Source organism: Phoxinus phoxinus (assembly GCF_949152265.1).
Source record: "Phoxinus phoxinus genome assembly, chromosome: 23".
Taxonomy (NCBI): Eukaryota; Metazoa; Chordata; class Actinopteri; order Cypriniformes; family Leuciscidae; genus Phoxinus; species Phoxinus phoxinus.
Genome location: NC_136898.1, coordinates 18,828,997 through 18,851,093, shown reverse-complemented (window position 1 = coordinate 18,851,093; position 22,097 = coordinate 18,828,997). Strand labels below are relative to the sequence as shown.

Below are 22,097 nucleotides of genomic sequence, written 5' to 3'. Positions count from 1 at the left end.
GTTGTTTAAATTGTGATCTTTTCAATGCTATGGAGACCTTCTCAGGAAACATACCAGGAGTTTATTTGTTTAAGGGCGTTGTGAAAGTTTCAACACCCTCATACATGTCTTGACAGATCTGCCCAGAACATGAGCTCAGGATTGTAGGAACGGCACCGGAAGTGGAGCAGTTGTAAGAAGCTGATTGAGAAACATAGGAGTTGGAATGTGGGCGGCCCTTGAAAAAGGTGCTTTTAGTTCAATGTGTCAAAAACCGACCTGCAAGTTTCTAGTCAGTTGTGAGAAAGCCAAGGTGCTGCGAGGAGGTTCACATGTTCAGATTGATTACGAGAGCCTGAGGATAGAAATATAATACTGGAAGAGAGAAATTCATTATCAATGAACCTATATAGGAATTTTGGGAATCTTCTTGAGAGTTGGGTGACTGATGGCTACCCGGATTTACACAGTCAGTCGGGACATGGTGTGGACATATTAGACTCGGTGTCTAGGCACTCCGTCCCATTATCCAGTGTAAAATCAGAATCCGAGGACTCAGGATTTGAGACGGTTAGTACAACTCCCTGCCATTCTCTCCAGTGTAGTGCACTGACATCTGATGCATCACACCCTCTATCACTTGGCTCTACAGTGGATCATGTTCAACCTTCATCCCCGTCTCCTTCTATTTGCTCCTCCTCATCCTCATGTGTCTCTCTTGGCTCTGTGGCTCCAAGAACAACATGTCTGAAGGTGGAGCAAGCTTTGAGAAGGACAGAACTACCCTCATGGAGAGAATCTTTGCACCAGATGGAAAGGAGGGCCACTGGCCCACTGTATCGCCGTAACACGGCCTCTTTTCCAACCAACTGTCGCCCAACCAGCTCCAGACCACATCATCAGTTTGCCCGCCCAAGGAGAACGCATTCACAACCTTCAGATCCAAAGAAAGCAGAGTTCTACAGAAAAAATCTTAAATATGAGCATTGCCCACCTTTAGACAGCCAGTTGGCGGTAAGCAGTCAAAATCTACTTCCTTTTAAAGATGTTGGTTTTTAATACATCACAGTACAATAGAAAGTGACTGCAAATCTAAAATATAAACATTTTCATATTCATTGAAACCATTGAGCTACAATAGGGAACACTGGTTAGCATATCTCTTTATTTGCCATAAAATAGTTAACTTTTATGGCTTATGTAATCATGCTGTTCCACCTGTGAACACTGAACACGTGCTTTGCTACCTCATTATGAGCTGCTTCAGATGCACTTGACACGCACATTACATGCTAGTTTTATTTCATGTCACACTCTTGACATCAGACACTCCTCACATTCCTCACACTCCAGAATTACTTACCTGGTATTTGCTCCAGGTATACTTCATTGTTGTATGTCTTGTAAAACAGACATTAGTTATAGTAGTAGTAATGTGCATCAGTAACATGATATAGAAATGAATAATTTCATAATTATATTAAATAATTTACCATTAAAGTTAAATTGACAGTCCTAATAAAAACACACTATACATTCAAAAGATAGGGATTGATATGATTTGAAATAAGTATTTATGCTCACCAAGACTGCATTTGTTTAATCAAAAAATAACGTGGAATAATATAACAATTTAAAATAACTGTTTTCTATTGTGATACATTTAGTTTTATACATAGTCATTTTAATTTATTCCTGTAATCAAATCTGAAATCATTCTAATTTGCTGATTTGATGCTTAAGAAACATTTCTTATTATTATCAAAGTTGAAAACAGTTATTCTGCTTAATATTTGGAAACCGTGATACATTTGCAATATAATGCATGATGCAATACGCACACACACACACACACACACACACACACACACACACACACACACACACACACACACACACACACACACACACACACACACACACACACACACACACACACACACACACACACAATCTCCCCAGGAGTAACAGGTGAAATGGTCAAGGCCAAAGGCATAGAGCTCTGAATGCACTCAAGAAATGACAAGCAGTCTTCAAGTTGCATAACCTTTTATGACTAGCTCAGGTATACATAATATATTATAATAAATCACATAATGAGCAGGTTACCCTTACATATTCAACCACACTGAAACACGCGTTTGAATCTTTCTTGAACACACACAATGCACAGTCTTGACATCCTTTATGGTCTCTGGTGTGGATCTGTGTCATGCGATGTTAAACAAGCGCTCTAAGACTGTGAACCGGTTGGTTCAGGTGAGAGAGGAATGACTGGAATGGTGCCAGCAGGCTGAGAGTAATGATAGAGATTTGTGCGGGACATGTCTGAACGTTATCGCTTCAACGGGAACTCTGTAGAACCACGACCAAAACAACATTTTCATTCTAATAAGGAAATAACAAATGTCTTCCTTGTATCATTTTGAAAGGTGTTAAAAGTCACCTGAGAGTGTTTATAGTGTAGAACATAGGTATTCAAAAATAAACATAACAGCTTCAAACTGTGTTTTTGGGGGTGCAGTTTACATTGTAGTATAAAACGTCAAAGTATCATCAAGTTATGTTTACCACAGGCTTAATTTTACTCATAAATTGAAAAACACCATTATAAAACCCCATGGGAAAATCACGAGGGAACCAGCGGCGATTTAGTAACTTAATAACTCATTATCTTAGTAACTATAAGGCTTTGACTCAAACTGTTATTTTTTTTTTTAATGTTGGTTATATTAGCTGTTCTCCACACTGAAAACCATGTCACTGACATACATTCAGACAAAGGTCAACTGCATTCAGGTAGATTTTAAAGGTTGAACTGGTTTCAGATAGTCAGATATAGTGATTGTATAATTCACGTACTGTTCTTTATTAATGTGAATTGTGTTTTTTTTTAAGTTAAAATACTTTTTTCTATCTCAGCTTTATATGCAGAGTCAATCACAAGCCGTTTGTTGGTTGATTTCCATGTAAAGTGCCAACACTGTGACGTTATCCAAACATTACTCAGTTTAATCAGCAACATTATCTCAGGCCATACGTCTTAATCCGGATAGATTTGAAAACGAGAGTTTTCGTTTCAAAACACTCTCCGTCCACACTAGCGTTTCAAGCATTTTACAAAAGTTTCTCATCCACACTGAAACGTCGGAAAACACCAAATTCAACTTACAGCGCATGCGTAAACCCTCATAAAAGCTCACTTAGATGAGACAGACGGAACAGACATAAAGAAGTTATTAAGCGATTCTTCTGGCATTATCATTTTATTTGGCCAAATATATCACCATTCACTGATTCGTACAGGTCGCACTCGCTCACCATTTTATGTTTGGTCTAAAACTCAACTCTCGTGTTTTACCGCAGGACAGCAAATGTGCAGTGAATTTTATGTCATCTTTGCAGGACTGTGATATGAAGAGTGTGCAAAGTAACATATTTTAGCAACTGTGTGAAAGTGAATGGCACATAACAGGCACGATACCGGTATAAACATGAATATCTATGGGTTTAATATGCGTCACATGACTAAACTTACGCCATCGTTTTCAAATACCTCCGTTTTCACAGTCCGCACTACAACGCTGTTTGGTCTCAGTGTGGACGAAAGGCCAAACCGGAGAGAAAAATATGTGTTTTCAAACGAAAACGTATTAGTATGGACAAGTCCTCAGCCAATTGCATAAGTCTGGGGTGGGACTATCTGTTTATTCAACCAATAGCTGAAAGGTGGCGTGTTCAGAAAACCTGATTAAAAACATTCAGTCATAATTTTAGTAAATCCGTTTCACGCACTTCTGCTTTCAAAATTTTTATTTGCATTCACTTCCTTCAGAAGCTCTGCTTCCCTATGTTGAGATTTTCATTTGTTCAAGCAGCTCAGAGCTGCGCAGCGCAGAATAGACGTTCATATCTATAACCTGTAAACTATTTAGTAATAAGATTAGCGAAATCTGAATCTAGAACAGAGATCATGTTTAACATTTTATACAGTACAAATAATGTTATTTGATTAGCTTTTGCCTTTTCCCACCAAATGAGTTGATAAAAAGCTGTACTGTTGCCAACACTGGGAATCTTAATGAATACAGGTCTTGATCTCTCTGTCTCAGCAGTTTGCAGACGGTGAAGACAGGCTGGACAAGCTCTCTCCAGGGCTGCTGTACCTGGAGCAGGTGTGCAGGATGCTGGAGAACATCGCAAAGCTACAGCAGCAAAACCACAGCCTGCAGAAGGAGGTGGAGATCCTGAAGAGTCAGCATGCTGAAAAAGAGGTTAGAGACATTGATATATATTACAAAAGTTGCTATTTACTTGTAACTCTCTAAAGACTTCCCAGTTCTAAGTCGGTGTCATGTGCTGTCAAATGACTTCTTATTGTTTCCTGAAAGCTCATATTTCCAGCACATTTACTCTCTGACTTAATGTTTTCAGTGTGTAAGCTTTCATAAGGAGGAAATCAGCTATCCAGCCAGTCAAAGTTTACAGATTCTGGGTCATGAAGAACCAGAAGGTGGATTGTCTCACCTAAAGAAACCCATGGGGTTTCGGCGCAGATCAGAATCTGACACTCAAGCAGCCGTCAGCCGCCACAGTGAGTCTGGATCGTTTTTGGCAGATGAACTCAGTATAAGTTCATGTTTATGTTATAAAGATACATTCTGGCTTTAGTGGATGTCTGTTAAAAATAGATGTGTGCCCTACAGGGAGAGCAAGGTTTGCTCAAGACAAACCTGTTGCAGATATCTTAGTCGAGGAGCCTGAGGGTAAAGATCCTGTAAGTGAACAGTGATATATCATTATAGATATTAAAGGAATAGGTTGACCTAAAATGAAAACTCTGTCATTTACTCACACCGATGTCTTTAGCAAACCTGTATGATTATGAAAACGGAGTTATTGATAACAGACTATTATAATGAGGAAAAGATTATAAAAAAAAGACTTTTTTTTTCATACAATAAAGGAAATGTTGACCACGACAGATATTCTCATTTAATAATGACTTTAATGTCTTTTCCTCATATAACGCTATAGTATGGCTTCGGAAGACTTATTAGATGGCATATGGCATATTATAATGGCTTATAAAGTCATATGGACTTATGTTACTTTTCAAGCCCCTCTTCCTTATCCATATTCCTTTTTATTTTGTGTTGCACTGAAAAAAGAAATTCATACAGGTTTGGAACGACATGAGGTGCGTAAATAATGACTGGATTATATATTATTTTTTTGGTGAACTATCCCTTTAAGAATACCAGTAGTATTAGCAGCAGGAAAATGTGGATGTCAGAAGTTATTATAATATCACTGTTCGTCTCTTTGTTAAACTAGCTACTGGAAAATGAACACAAAAAGCTAAGTAAGTTCCAAAAGCTGAAATTTACGTCATTTAGAAGGCAGGGAACACAACAGTCTGACAGCGACAGTAAAAGGTAAGAATTCAAGAAAATCAAGTCTGATTTTTTTCCTCTTGATTGACAACATTTTTATATGATTCCTGCTTTAATTATTATGTAACATTTTATAATTTATTAATGCATATTTTTATCTTTACTCAAAGCTTTCAGCCTAAGAAGAAAACAAAACTGCCAAAGATTTTCAGGAGCAAAACGATAACCACACGCCTATGACATTCAGGTCACACTGATGCCTAGTGATGGTTTTACCTCCCATTTACCTGAGGATTATGCCACTATTATGTGTAACTGTATGTTTTAGTCAAGGTCTTACTAATATTACTAATAATCTTCATGTACTTAATTGTTCTGTGGAACTGCCAATGCACTTTTTATTTGTTATATTTGCTACAGAGACAGCAACATAGCGCTGGTCCAGATTATCATTGATCACGGTCAATCTAAGTGCATCAACCTTTGCTGCTAAAACAATTTTCCTTTTACCTGATTTTGCACATGTAAAGTGTTTTAATGATTGTTTTATGTAATAAAATATACAATATACATCTGTGTTTCCAGGTTTACATCCTGTCGCATATACAGTAAGATTACATTGCCCTAGCAGAATTTGATATTTTGCATTTTTTTGCATACAGTTTTTTATATATTCCACAATACAAAATGATTACTGAATTTATCCACAATATGCACAAAATGAATTTATACACAACTATCACAAAAGGCTGCAAACAGTCATTGATGCTTGAGGAGGTAGAAAACTCTTGAACATGATCCTTTGTTTTGGCTTGTGGAATATATGTGTATATGTATTTGAAATGTCAGTTATCTCCATCAGGTCAGTGATAAACAAAATGTACTTTTTCAGATTCGCCTTACTTTACTTATATATATAGCCTATATTAATTATTGTAATTATTTGGTTTCATTATTTTTGTGTTTTCTAATTCAGTGACTAAGGCTGCATTAAATTGCATACTTCTCTACTATATAGTAGGTCAAAAACAGTATGTGAAAAGAGTACTATGTACGAATTCATAGTAGGCGAAAAGTTCCAGGATGACCTGCTACTAAGATTCTAAAGTGCGCATCCAATGGACAGTTTACTAGGAATGTGCCGAAGCCTAAATCCAAATTCGGAAAGGCACGGTAAATGAGTATTGCATTCTACGGAACTCCTTAAAAGGGAGGCTTGCTGCGGTAGTCGGTTCCAGTACAGTACATCAGATTTCACTTATCACAAGATGATAGTAAGGAGAGATGACTCAGGATTATGGTGGAGGATTTGGTGTGCACAAGATTACTCATGATCGCTAATTCAAAAGCCAAAGTGAAAAGTGCACGCATTCAAAAATAAAAGTAAAGAACTATAAAGAAGATACTTTTTAACAGTCACAAGTAATTACTTCATTCAAAAGTAGTATCTACTCAGACCGTATGTGATTTTGAATGCAGCCCGGATTTAGAAAATGTTATCAAAATGTCTGAATTGCTTACAGCACCTAAATAAGCTACTAAAAGTTTAGACCAAACAAAAAAGTTTGACTTTAAATTCTTTATTAGTCTTTATTATACCCAGTATGGGGGGAGATAGACTTCCCTTGGCATTCCCATGTAAAGAGATGTCAATGACGAACACATCCAAACAAGAGATTGAGGGCTATAGGGAAATCATTTCATACATAAAATACATTTACTCTGATATTTCATATCTCTGTCTTTGCACACAAGTGTCCTTTTCACTTCAAGTCCACATAGCATCCTGTGCTATTAAATATACAGATACATCTGTGACCCTTCGGAGAAGGTGGATGTGTGTGACTCAAGGTTTTCAGATGGTGGGCACAGGTGGATAGCTTTTGGGATGAGTTGTGCCCTCTCCGGTTTACATGATGCCACAGGAGGAAAGAGGGTTGGCAATGTGGCAAGTGCAAGCCGACTGACAGTACTGGCGGACCGTCTGATAGCAGCTGCGGTCACCGTCAGTGCCCCACTGCACGGCCCCCGCCGGGTCGGGTGGCAGCCGGCTGAGGATGCTGGTGTTGATGGCCAGCGCGGCTAGCCCGTAGTCGGTGAAGAGCACGGTTTCGCGACGGCAAGTGGGGCAGGAGATGAACTTGTACTTGGGACAGGACTCATACAAGATCTGCAGGCACTCCTCACACACCGAGTGCAAACAGGACAGGATGCGTGGCCGCTTGCCGGCAAAGTTATAGGTGTGTCCACACGTGGGGCAGTCCAGCGGTTCGCATGGCATTACTGGGCCTGAGGATGTGGAGGAGGAGGAGGAAGAGGTGGAGGAAGAGCGTAGCACGTACTGGTTGACGATTACATTGTCCATCTTGTAGTGGAACTGATGGTAGCAGATGTCGGACGTGCTGGTCTTGCGCTGGGCAAGATAACTGGCTTCACGGCGGAGGATGGGGGCAGGAGGAGACACAAGGGGTCTGGGTGGGACCACAGTGTTCCCATTGACCTCCATGGACAGGTCGCCACATGCCTGGTTAACAATAACCTCGCCCTCACCTCCTCCATCCCAGGCCACACGGGGAGGTGGTGCGTAGCGAGGCTGGGTCACAGGGATCGGACACTCCCGAGGGAACTTCTCCGACTGGATGATCTTGACGGTGTCCATAGGGATGGTCACAGGTTGGCGCCGGAGGCAGGACATTCACTCCTGGGCGTGGTGTTCTTGGCTAGAGGAACTGGGTGTAGCGTACGGTCCTGCAGAGAACGTCTTCAGTGCACTGGGGGAGGACACTCAGCCATTGCAGGGGACGTGAGGACGGATGGGTTTGTCCATTGCTGTCTCAAAGTCCCTCCTTGGTCACAGGCTGCGTCACCCTGAATCTTTATGCGGCACAGATGGACTAAGACTTCCAGCCAGTGCACAGTATAAAAAGCCCTGAAGGACAACAGACGACTGTGTCTTGCTTCAGGTGTCACAAGAAGTTGCAGCTTGTGGCTCCAGTGGTTTACAAAGTTTTGAGGCAATGAATTACACCCTGTTCACTGATATTGCACAATTGAGAGTTTGATGTAATGTGATATTCAATGATATTATTTCTTACAAATAAATGCCTGAAGTCCATCACACTCAAGATCAGAAGATATGTTGGCAATTGTTTCAGTGTTTTTACTGTTACAGCACATTTATTTGGACATAAATGCAATAAGGACCTAAACACAGAGTACCTTGAAGAGAATCTTAGGATCTTACTAAGAAATACTGTTTAGTTTAATACTTTTGTTAGCCAAACGTCCGCAGACTTTCTCACAGGTTGCTTTATGAGTTTCAGAAAGGAACTGATGCAATCAGCGTAACAGAAACTACATCCACCTCAATATCACAACCTTCTTCCTGTTTCAGGTCTGGTATGACCATGCCCTTTTCTTGCTTCTTCTCTTGATTGTCTGCACTTACACCTCCCTGACCTTTGTTTTGATAAGCAAAGTCTTTTCAGGGAGGTGCTCATGTGGCATCGGAAAGATCTGGAAGGCGTTCTCCCAGTCCTTAAAAGACCAGAATTCCTTAAGGGGTCTGTGTTGAGCTTGACGGATTGTGCGTCCACTCTTTGGTGACGTGACAGGTCTGAGAGTGTCTCAGGAGTCTTGCCAGACCATACTTGCTTCCAGCACTTTCCCCAGGGTGGCACAGATATGCAGACTCATAGGTAGTGGCGTTTCTTTTCCTGGAGGAAAAAAATAAAACAGTTCAGGTGATGCTAATGCAAGGACACAGCTCAGCCTTTTCCAGGCCATTTGCATGCGTTCCTGGGAACAGTGTCTAAAAAGTGTCCTGTCATCTATAGCTAAAAAAACAGCAATGGGCAAATTTGGATGAAGAAAATTTAAGAGCTGATACTGTGCAAAAGACTGTGATCTGCGCAACATGTCCATTCACAGCAGATATCTGGAACCCCGCAGCATCTTTTCCAGTCTAAAAAACTCCCTTGCTCTTTCTACCAGCTGCCATCTGGGGCCCTGTGGGGCATGGGCACCGTGGAGGAAGAGACTGAGGATCTGACCACAAAACAATCTGTCCAACTGCTATAAAACTATACATGCATTACTACACAACACTTCAGAAGCCCACACCTCTAAAATGGCTGCCAGTGCTCATTTAAAGTAAATGAGAATTGCTGTTCGCAGCCCATTTTACTTTCATAATGTGACATATTTCCAAATGAAACAGATTGGTCAACAAAAAATAATGTAGGACGGGACTTGATTTTATTTAGCATAAATTGAATGTATGGTGAAAAGTGGGTGTGACATACTAGAAAGAAGATTATGAAGAGAAGCATTTAGGCCAGTAAATTGTTTATCATAAGACAGTAATTTGCATTTAAAACAATATTTGTATATGTTTTAATTTCACATTGACTTAAAGCATAAGGTATGAAACACTGTGCTATATTTACATTTAGTAGATATTTTATCCAGGGCGACTTACTGTAGATTCACAAATGTATTGTGACATATTTGGGAATAGTTTGTGAATGGTCACAGCTAAAGGGAATTGTAGGCATGAAACACAGCAGAGCCCCTGTAACCTCTTTAGTTGTGATATATTCACATTATACAGTAGCATGGCTTGAGTATTTTACTGCTTTTTTTTTTATAATAATATTAATGACACTGAAATACAGTGTGTTTTCAGTTTCATATGCTTACATAATGTATTTTCCAGTCAGCATCCAGGACCAAAACAATCTGTTTTAGTTGTAGTATCCCATCAGTTGATGTATAGATTAACATGAGAAAATGTGTAACAATATTAAGAATTATCGCCTGAGAATTTTTTTTTGTGGTTGGGTGTGGTTTGTGAATGTGTGTGTGCTTTATTAACAGCGATAAGAACACTGACACATCTGTTGTTCTCTGCACGCTGTGCAAGATGTGATGATAGAGAATATATTAGAGAGAGAAAAAAGAGAGGGAGGGAGAAAAAAAGCAGAGAGAGGAAGCTGACCTACATGCAGCAGAAAAGGTATGAGAGAACATGCGTCCTTTTACTCCACATCCACACTGTGCTAGCCATCTTATGTGATAAAATAGAGCGCTTCCATTAAATTAACAAAGCTGCTTACACTGCATGCGTGTGACAGCACTTTAATGATTATCACAGGAGCAGTTTGTCGCATAACAGTGCTCTGCTCGCTACCAAAGTCGAAGAGGGGAATGGTACGTTCATGTCGTGTTGGAATTACCATAATTACCAGCTTCCGATTAGTAAAAAACAGTATTTGTACTCGTAATTGCACACTGCAAACTCAGAAATGAATGAAAGCCTGCTGTGACACCATATAAAAACAACCAACATGGGAGTGACATAAACACTTAAGTGATATATCACCCAAAATGAAAGATCATTCATTATTTATTGTTATTTACTGTCATTATTGTCTCACACTCTGTATTGCTATTTTTTTCTGTAAGACAAAAGGAGAATTTGAAGACCAGATGTTAACTTACAAAAAATACCCCAACAATAGTATGCACTATTTTGCCACTCTTCTGAAGCTATATTATAGCACTGTGTAAGGAACAACACAAAATGCAAGTAATTATTAACTGAAAATCTCTCACTATGCCGTATTCTAAAGTTTTGGAATGACATGAGGGTCAGTAAATAATGAGAGTTTAATTTAATATTATGATGAACACATTTAGCCTACCATTTATTTATTTCCATGCAATGTAACTTTGTTCACACTGTCAGATTTAACAATCACATGTCTCAAAATGTCCCGCTCACAGAGCTGCTTACAGCAGTGGCTCGAATACTGTCTGTATGAAAGAGCGACAGAGCCTGTATTTTATTTTCACGCTAGCCGTTAATATTACCAGTAACGCGAGTAACGTAATCGGATTACTTTTTTCAAGCAACTTGAAAACAAAAGTTAAAGTAAAGCACTACTTTTAAATTCACAACAAAATATCTGAGTTACTTTTTCAAATAAGTAACACAAGTGACTTTGCTTTGCCATCCATTGACTGACACCTCACCTGTCCACATGGAGGAGTTGTGTGCGCTGTGTGAACATGATAGACTTAATGTGAGCAGATTTACTCATCACACTTGGCACAAAAACAGATTCAGTATTCCTCAAAATGAATAAAAATAGTGAAATGCAAACTCAAATTATTTGCAAACATAATTAAACATGTTTAATAACACAAATATACTTTATGTATTTAATCTCAATTTATAAACTAATATCTTTGCTGCTGACCGTTGATGGTCCAATTTAGCCATACTAATAAGAACAAATTGCTGTTCCATCAGCGGCCAATGAGCTGCGGTTCGACATTCAAACAAATACAGTGTTGCTGTTTGCAGTCTGCAGCACGCTTTTAGAAACCCTCCACTTCCCCAGCTCCACCTGTATAGATCTGCTACGGGGGTTAATTCATGTATGTTACATGTGCAGCAGCAGCATGTCTTACATGCTCACTATGTACGTGTGTGTATTGGAAGATGCAAGTCTCTACTTGCTCTGCAGCAGTGTAGCAGATCTATTCCACCAAGACCAAATACATTAACATTGCCATATCCATTACCATACCAATCTCTATTACCAATCTGCCATGACAGACCTAGAGTGACTGTCACTCTAAGTCTGTCATGACTAAAGTAAATATCAAAGATGGTGATGTAAACAACACGGAAAATACTTTCACAGTGATACAGTGCAAACTCATCTGTCAAATCTGAATTAACAGACAGCCGCTTTTATATCTAAGTGGTGAGTGAAGCATTTGAGACATGCGCAGACATGGTTATACAGCAGAATGAAGTTGTCACTCCCGTAAATAACCAAACTGTGTGTCAACGTAACCATATTAATCGTTCAAATAACTGACAGCCATATTCTGTTGCGGTGTGAACATGCCCATAATGAGCTTTATCTCCTCAGCAATATTTTGTAAGACAATATAATGGGAATTAATGTAGCCTAATGTACAGTATTTTGCTATCATCAATAATACGTCACTTAAGGATCCATTTTGTTATGAGTAACATATATGTGTGCAAATATGTGGTTTACACAGTATGCAAAAAGCAGTATGTCTAATGAGTAGGATGTCCAAATATTCTAATGCCACAGAAGCTGAGAAACCGTCAGATTCATATAAATAAGCGCTTTTCACACTTGAAAAAGTTAAACCTAGGTCATTGTAAACCCGGGGTAAACAGGATCCTGTGTTATCTTGCTTCACATTTCACACTGACTTACCCTGGCTAAACAATTAAATCCTGGGTTTTCAGGTGTCGTTTCAAACTGTACATTCCTAAACCCTGGGTTACTGTCCTTATTTGCCTATTTGCGGTGTCACACTGATTGGACGAACAACTCCCACTAAATGTTTACATAAAGGCTGTACTATCAAGGTTATCCTGAATGGACTTTTCGAGCTATAAAGGTAAGAATAAAATTTCCTCATTACATTTATACACTACTAGATAGTAGAGTACATAGTAAGTGTGTATAGCATCATTACTTAAGTGGTTGAACTGTACTTGTTTAACAATAATTATTTTCATGGTTGTTAGGGACTGTTCGTTATTTATTTAAGGGGCCACCGGAGGAGTTTTGAGATCAATAGTCAAAAAAGACTTGACCCTCCCTTCGCCAGCAGTAAATTTTTCTATGACCCTCCAAAATGATTGTGAAAAAAGGCATGACCCTCCCCGATCATTTATTGATTATTACTTCTGTACTGGTTTTGCGCTTGGCAAAGATGTTCAGATATCTCTATGCCTAGACCTACACCAAACGTTCATTAAAAGGCTCCTGTACACCCGCCTTTTTCAAACTGGCGCAGCGCTGACTCGCGGTAGAAACTGCATGATTTGATTTGTTAAACATGAGGATTATCCGTCTGGCATCGCCGCTCACTCTAACATTAACCTAGATATTTGTTCGCTGTTCTTAGGCGCATAACCAAGTGTGAGTGCGGAGTGTGTAGCGCGCACTGCATGACATGGAGGCGCCGATGCGATCAACAGTGGAAACAACTTAAAATACTCTATTTATGGCCATACAGAAAAGAATAATGCATCTGTCGCAATACTTTTATTTGTGTAAACTCACAATAACAAGAAAACGTTTTGCTTTCGTAAAATAAAATAAAACAATCAGGGTCTTTCATGGTCTCCGTGAACTGTAGCGCGTCAAAAAAAAAAAAAAAAGCAGAAACATATCGTAGGCTAGGCTATATAGCATACTAGCCTCAAATATATGAAAAAAATATCTATATAAAGCTTGATATGTACACTTTTAAAAACGAAAAAAATCAAATCGAAAGCAAATATCATCTGATTATGTAATCCGTATGAAATATGCATTTCTCTTAAAGGCGCACTTTACAGCGGAGATGTATGGAGACATGTTTGCAGCGGACGCTGATTTAGAAAAAAAAAGTTTATTAATAAACAATTAAAATGCATCGTTATTTTTAAATACATATTTATTATCATTTACTTGTTTTTGCGGCAAGATTATACATGCGTTTGAGCGCAGAATGGGCTATATCCCATGCAGTATTTAAGCAGAAATTAACGTGCGACTAGTCAAATATTTAGTATATGGCAACAATACATTTACTATATTTGACATTATTTAATTAGTAGCTAAGTATCCAAAAGTATTTTGGAAACTATGATAGGCCTACATTTTTTCATGATTTTTTGATGAATAAAAAAATCAAAAGAAAAGCATTTATTTAAAAACAAAATATTTTGTAACATTACACATGTTTTAATGTCCCCTTTGATAACTTTAATGCATCCTTACTGAAAAAAAATTCTGACTAGCCAAGTAAACCAACACATTTTTGAACGGCAGTGTACATTCAGTAGGTTATTATTTATTGCAATATAAACACTGTCAGATCAACAAGGTATCTCTTCATTTACCAGTCGAAGACGGAGCAACTTTCTGCTCTTATGTTTACTCCGTGCACTGTCAAGGTCTTCATCGTATTTATCGGTCTTTGCAGCAATTATTTTACCGCAAATACTGCATCGCACGCTGTTGGCATCGAGTCTGGAGAAATGTTCCCACACTTTTGATCGACTTTTCCACATATTTAAGGTAGCCTATTATGTGTGTGTCCTCGCGTCTCATATTAATATGTACGCGGAGAGTTTGTGTGTGTGTGCTCGCGTCTCATATGAATATGTGCGCGGAGAGTTTGTGTGTGTGTGCTCGCGTCTCATATGAATATGTACGCGGAGAGTTTGTGTGTGTGTGCTCGCGTCTCATATGAATATGTGCGCGGAGAGTTTGTGTGTGTGTCCTCGCGTCTCATACAAGTATGCGCGCGCGTCTCATATGAGTATGTGCGCGGTATCGAAATCTGGAACCGAACAACATGCCATTTTTCGATACTCGATAGTATCGAGGCAATTCGGTCGATACCTAAAAACTATCGAGACTCGGTACCCAGCCCTAGAAAAGACCAGGTATAAATGCCCTCCGAAACGCATTCGAGACGGATTTGAATCCGATCGCTCAAACCACTTCAGGGGAGGTCTGGGCCACATTCCAGACAAAACTGAACAAGTGTAAATGCATCTGGTTGTGGAAACCACATATGTAAATTGTACTCCTCCCAAAAAATGCAATAAAATAAAAATAAACGTGAGAGCGTGTTATAGGCTATATGTTATAGCCAGACGACGCTACTGCAACACGCATCACTGCAGATGAGCCAGCCAACGTGCAAACTATTTGAAGAATTGAAGATAGGATGCAAATCCGTTTTGCAAAAACGCATTTATGCGACCACACCAGGTGTAAATGGAATCGTTTTGATAAATCAGATAGATCCGATCTGAGAAAACGCATGAAGTGGCCAGTTGTAAACAGCCCTAATGTAGCACGCGTTATTTGTGTTTGTTTTCAGACATGATAGCCTAACAGTTGTTTTATACTTGTCCTTATGCGACATCACAATTTTTGATCGTGGATGATTTAATATCTCCACGATCTGCTTTTGAAGAAATGTGGTAGTATCGCTATCACACACACTACAGCGCACATTCTATCAGCTGCAGTTCTGGCGCCTCAGTCCCAAACTCGACGTAGGCTACATCGACGTAGGACACACTCACAGGACACTGCTTGTGATTCGCAATCACAAAAGTTTATTATTTGCTCGTGGTAAACATTTCATTGGCGTTCTGTTCTGACATGATGCACTTTTTCTGAGCGCGCGCGCACTGTCAAACAGCGCCAAACTGGACTTGATCTTTCGCGTCTGATTTTTGTTGGGTCAGACCCATCTGCTAGCTATGGGGGGACCGAGACTGAGAGAGCTACATGGAAAAATATGCACAAAACAAGCCACTTTGAAAGTTTGTTGTTTTCATGAATACAAAAGTTGGGTGACCCTCCCCCTAGACTAAAAAAAGTTGGATGACCCTCCCCTCAACAAAGAATAAAAAGGCATGACCCTCCCCTATTTTCCTCCGGTGGCCCATTCCATAAATACCGAACGGTCCCTTAGTTCATCACAGGTCAAAGAATAGGCCTTTCTGCGTCAAAGGACAATGCTTGCATTGTAGATATATCTGGGAATGTATTTATACACACCTAAAAAAGTATTTTAGCAGTCGAGAAATTGAATTTAGCACAGGAATACAACGTGAAATGACGTGAATGTGCCGTAAGCTAGATTGTCTATTTATGGCGTCTTTCCACTATCTGCATTCTTCTTTCCTCCCCCATCCATCCGTTTCTGAAGATTCACGTCTGAAGACCTCCACTCACACCCACACACACACACACAGGAACATGCACAGGCGAGCAGACAAAAACACGCTTGTTTTGCACCTGCTTCTTGACGCTGTATTGACCAGTCAGACCTAATAACTCATCATAACCTGTGTTTATTCTATTTCCCATCTCTCTCATTGGTTTAGTTGTTTACAGTGACTTAATTAGGATGTGAACACAGGATGTGGCTCGAAACAGTCCTCCATTTTCTGGAGGTCACAGAGGCAGCCAGTAACTGTCAGTCACATTCATTCGAGTTGCCACGGCACCACAGAGCTGTGAGGCAGAGCCAAAAATAACCACGCGCTCTCACTGGTTCACACATGCACACACACAAAGGTGTGAATAAGCTTTCTGACATCAGCATAGTCAGCTGGTGCATGGGCGTTGGAAACCGTGAGATGTGATGGGTGAAATGATTGTCAAGCCTTCATTTCTGTTTCGAGATCCTCAAACTTATAAATAACAGATTATCGCAAAATACACCCCAACAGGGTTGATCAGGACCCCAACACAAAGCCAACTGTACATTATCCTACCAAATATATGTGAAATTTGGATTTGCGTTAGAATTATTTTAGAATGTGAAAAGAGCATAGTTAGAAATTGGTTGAATGGTACAGTATTGAGAGCTGTGAAGAAAAAAAAAAACAAAGTTTTAATAAAATGGACCCCCAAATGTCAATCGCTTCCTAAAATATTATGCATAGTATATTGTCGAATAAGTAAGGAATAATTGACGACAGGCCGTTGAATTATTAGAAAAATAATGCACACCCGAGGTGGTAATGCGGTCACGACGCGAAGCGGAGTGGCCGTTACACCTCGGGTGTGCATTATTTTTCTAATAATTCAACGGCCTGAAGTCAATTATTCCGCTTATACTACAGTTACCACACCTCGAAATATTGTTCAGATGATGAATTTCAAGACGTTTGTAAAGTTTTTGTCATTAAAACGCTCTTGTATTTAGTACTAATTCCTTGCGCATCTAAACCCATGCTCCGTTGCTAATTCCAAAACGTCATTTTAGAGTTAGTAACGGAGGTTTGAGCCGCTGATAGCAGAGTAATGCTGGGGACACACTTAACGACTAGAAACATTCTCTGACTGTGAATGCAGCAGATTTTAAACACCGAAGTGAACACAGACGGAACGCGCTGAAAACGCGTGCATGATCAGTCATATCAAATTACATTCATAACCGGCCTTACAGTAAGTGTGTCCCCGGCTTTATGCAGTTAATAATGCAGTTATGAGAGAGAGAGAGAGAGAGAGAGAGGGGGGGGGGGAAGAAGCATGTGCGTCAATATTATTTATTTATTTATTTAATTCGTTTTAATTAATTCGTTCATTCTTTTTTTCTATATTAGTGACAGTAGACTAGCCTAATAAACAGTGTTGGTCAAGTTACTTAAAAAAAGTAATTAGTTATAGTTACTAGTTACTTCTCACAAAAAGTAACTCAGTTAGTAACTGAGTTATATCATTACAAAAGTAACTAATTACCAGGCAAAGTAACTATTGAAAAAAAACTTAAAAAAAGAAAGAAAAATTTAAATATGTGAAATATCTTGGATACCCCCAATATTAAATATGTTAAATGAATGAAATGGACACTAGAACAAATTATTATTAAAAAACATTGATAGTTTAGAACTTTTAATATTTATTGCACAGACCACAACTGGCCAACAAATCCAAAAATAAATTACCGGTATGCTTCTTAAGAAATGTACCAAAAATAAGTAATAAAAAAATATACATACACATACACTCTTTGTAGTGCAAATTAAAATGATAAAACTTACAACTGGTAGACATTCTAGCCTACTTGAAATATTTTCTCCCTCACAAATGTAAACAGTTTAACTAAAAGTGTTCTCAATATAATATTGAACAATGTACCAACATAAATAATAATAATAAAATCTAATATTTTGGGGGGTTATTTGTATAACCTACAGAGAACGTCATCATCAGAGGTTATTTAAGCCAAATTCTAGTCGTGTTTGCCGCACGTGTTCACAACCGGTCAAACAAAGATGTTTTCTTTGAAACGTTCCCTGCAGGTTATTTTGGAGTTTTATTTTATAACCATGTAAACTAATTAAAACGTTGCAGATGATAAACTATATTATGCTCGGACATAGGCCTACTCGGTCTCTCTCGCGAACTGTCGAGCGCGCTCTCGGATGGACACACTCCGGTCTCTCTCGCGAACTGTCCAGCGCGCTCTCGGGCGGATCACACTCGGTCTATGGCGTTATTTTCCTGTCAAATGTCGAGAGCGCTTTATTTTAGCGCGAAAGTAAATTAATATAATGCGCGAGCGCGAATCTCTCTGCTCGCGCACGAAATATGATGCGCGAGCGCGAATATCTCTGCTCGCGCGCGGAATATAATGTACCGAGCGCGAATCCCGCGCGCGCGCTCTCAGATACACGCTGCTCTTGTAAGAATTTTCTCTGGGCTCGCTCAGAGAATATGCCTGCACTTAAAACCTGTTCAGTGCCATCGCGAATCTCTCCTCTTCGCTTAAAGTAAGCGTGTATGTGCTTAGACTGTGACCCGTGCGTTCGCGCATGCCTAAGTACTCTTCTCTTCCATTTCTTTCTCTTTGCTCTTGGCATAAACGCGGTCAAAACGGCAACAACCAATCATAAATAGGCTTCAACGGCTGACCAATGAAAACGCGACATCGTACATGGAATCTTATTGGTTGATATTGAACCGCACATGGAATAAGTTAAATCAAGACGAGCCGAGATGGATCCGCCGAATCGACGAGTTTTATTTGTTTTGATGTTAAATATGTCAAATGTATCTTAGAAATGTCTGGGAAGAGGGCGATTGGATTATTTTACATATAAATGACCTAGACTGTCAACCACATTGTTCACACTACAGGTGCCATGCCCATTGAAAGTGAGATTTTTGAGCCAAATAGATTTGAAAGCCGATTCCAAAAGGCAAAAATAATATTTTACGTCTGATAATTAACACATTGTCTCGTGCAATCACACCAGTTATTAACCATTAAGTAGGCTACGTAGCGAGATCAACTGCTAAATTAAAATCTGAACAAATATTTGGGGGGAATCTAAGATAAGACTCTAAAGGTATATGAAGATACCTTTTCTAGACGTGTTGCCCGAACTATACCTTATTGTTGCTTAAAGGGAAAAATGAAAATTAAACCCATAATTAAAATGATTAAAGTCATAATTTACTCCCACTCAAGTAGTTTCAAACCTGTATGAATTTCTTTGATCTGTTGAACACAAAGGAATATATTTATACATATACATATAAGAATGTAAGTAACTAACGTAAGTAGCTACCCCACCACCACGTAGCTACTACTAGTAGAATAGAAAAAAATAGATATGTGTATGAAATATGACAAGAGTTGAGCGCCTTTGTCTCTGGTTCAGTGCAAAAGCTCATTTGAATTTAGCAGTGAATCTTTGCATAATTTATTCTTTGCCATAATCCTAATTGAACACTGGGTGTGTTAGCCTACAGCTTCAGAATTATATTCGTATATAGCCTATCACAGTGATAAGGTATCCTATAGCTAAGAGTGGTCCAGACCAACCTTACTAACGAATGTTAGTAAAATGTTATAAAGTTATACTTAAATAAGAACGTTTCGGGAAACACGTATACTATCTTCATATACCTTTATAAATATAATTTTATGTAAAATAATCCAATCGCCCTCTTCCCAGACATTTCTAAGATACATTTGACATATTTAACATCAAAACAAATAAAACTCGTCGATTCGGCGGATCCATCTCGGCTCGTCTTGATTTAACTTATTCCATGTGCGGTTCAATATCAACCAATAAGATTCCATGTACGATGTCGCGTTTTCATTGGTCAGCCGTTGAAGCCTATTTATGATTGGTTGTTGCCGTTTTGACAGTTTATGCCAAGAGCAAAGAGAAAGAAATGGAAGAGAAGAGTAGGCATGCGCGAACGCACGGGTCACAGTCTAAGCACATACACGCTTACTTTAAGCGAAGAGATTCGCGATGGCACTGAACAGGTTTTAAGTGCAGGCATATTCTCTGAGCGAGACCAGAGAAAATTCGTACAAGAGCAGCGTATATCTGAGAGCGCGCGCGCGGGATTCGCGCTCGGTACATTATATTCCGCGCGCGAGCAGAGATATTCGCGCTCGCGCATCATATTTCGTTCGCGAGCAGAGAGATTCGCGCTCGCGCATTATATTAATGTACTTTCGCGCTACAATAATGCGCTCTCGACATTTGACAGGAAAATAACGCCATACCGGTCAATCTCGCGAACTGTCGAGCGCGCTCTCGGACGGATCACACTCGGCCTCTCTCGCGCGCTGACTACGTTCGCTTCGCTTTTGTCCAGTCCGGCGCCTCGAAACACACACACACACCAGAGAAAAGAGTTTGCAGTTCCTATGGCGGAGAAAAGAGCCCGATCGGATGAAAACCGCTTCAGTGAACTCAATTATAGTAACGGCGCATTGTATTGTCAGTAACGGTAACTGCGTTATTACGGAGGAAACAGTAATTAGTTAGATTACAAGTTACTGAAAAAAATAACGCCGTTAGTAACGCCGTTTATTTATAACGCCGTTATTCCCATCACTGCTAATAAATGAAACTCAAATAATTACGAAAACCCGTGCAGCAGGACTATCAATTTATTTAAATATTCAGTTTAATTTTCTATTGATTATATATAGGACTATACTTTATTTATTAAAATTAAACTGCATGTTTCCATTGATTGTGAAGTTAGACATTGAAAATTGCAGATCAAGCGCATGGGGCTGCAGTTTTTCTTGTTATGAATTGTATAATATTTTCCGTTATTACAGTTGACTACGCGAAGTGATATGGAACTGTAATGAGGTCAAGACCTGCCTGGAACTACTTTAGCCATGCGGTTCCCTGAAAATAATTGCACACCTCAGAACGTTCGTCAACCAATCAGATTCAAGCATTCAACGGCCCTGTAGTATAAAGAAAAAATAATCGTGATATAGGAGATTTATTTCAAGTTATATGCAAAAATAATTCCCCTTTCTTTTTCCTTGGTTACAAACTAGGGCTTTCAACAGAACACAATAAATAAAAATTGCATTAAGCATAGATTATTGCATTGAAATGAATTATTGCAAAAAAAAAAAAAAAAAAAAACTTTTTTTATTTTTTTACATGTTTAACATACATACCCTTGTGGTCTCCTGGTCCGAATCTTAAAACAAGATATATACTATTAATGAATGTCAAAATTACAAAATTACATTTTAAATGTCTAAAATGCCAGGAAACAGCTGTAAAATTAGCTGCTTGTTTTACTGTAAAATTACAGAGCTCCTAAAGGGACATGTTGGTGGAAAAATATACGACGGGAGGAAATAATAATAAGTCAATGCTTTTGCATTCTCATGCAAATGTCTAGCGTTCCCCCGAGAAACTTTGCGTTTGCTCACTAATTTTTTTGCGAACGCAAAGTTTCTCATGCAAATGTTTTGAATGCAAATGTTTCGAAAGCGAACGCAAAGTTTCTTGCGGAACGCAAAAGTTTTGCGAGACATTTCATCATGTCCGTTTAGGGGCTCTGTAACACATTTATTCAGGGTTTTGTTTTCATTCTAAGTACTGTGCTACGGAGCCCCTAAAGGGACATTATAAAAAAAATGGGATGAAGGAAACAAAATTGTCGAGAAACATTACATTCGCTCACAAAGAACTCAAAAGGGTTTGCGAGCGAAAGCAAAGTTCCTTGGAGGAACGCAACGTTTTTTTGGGGAAACGCAAAACGTTTTTGCAAGAAAAAACGCAAAAGCATTGACTAATTATTTTTCCACCCGTCTCATTTTTTTTTTCGACCACCATGTCCCTTTAGGTGT

The 22,097-nt window shown here is 39.1% G+C and overlaps 2 protein-coding genes across 3 annotated transcripts in view; one reads left to right on the top strand and one right to left on the bottom strand.

The window, feature by feature from the left end:
• Positions 1 to 262: 262 nt before the first annotated feature.
• Positions 263 to 5,682, top strand: LOC306991187 (uncharacterized protein). Of its 2 annotated transcripts, none has more exons than XM_079598819.1 (6): positions 263 to 993; positions 4,092 to 4,253; positions 4,414 to 4,573; positions 4,686 to 4,756; positions 5,317 to 5,417; positions 5,546 to 5,682. In XM_079598819.1, exons 1-6 carry the CDS (start codon positions 379 to 381, stop codon positions 5,613 to 5,615), a joined length of 1,179 nt encoding a protein of 392 aa, XP_079454945.1. In that variant the 5' UTR covers positions 263 to 378; the 3' UTR covers positions 5,616 to 5,682. The 2 variants fall into 2 exon arrangements, with proteins under 2 accessions (XP_079454945.1, XP_079454946.1); XM_079598820.1 differs by having other exon boundaries at positions 271 to 993; positions 4,095 to 4,253.
• Positions 5,683 to 6,942: 1,260 nt separating this feature from the next.
• rnf208 (ring finger protein 208) overlaps positions 6,943 to 22,097 on the bottom strand; it is a 31,208-nt gene continuing 16,053 nt past the window's right edge. The window contains exon 2 of the mRNA XM_079598823.1: positions 6,943 to 9,091. Within this exon, the coding sequence (XP_079454949.1) occupies positions 7,285 to 8,070 (786 nt within the window). The 5' untranslated portion in view covers positions 8,071 to 9,091 and the 3' untranslated portion in view covers positions 6,943 to 7,284. The remainder of the gene's footprint in view (positions 9,092 to 22,097) is intronic.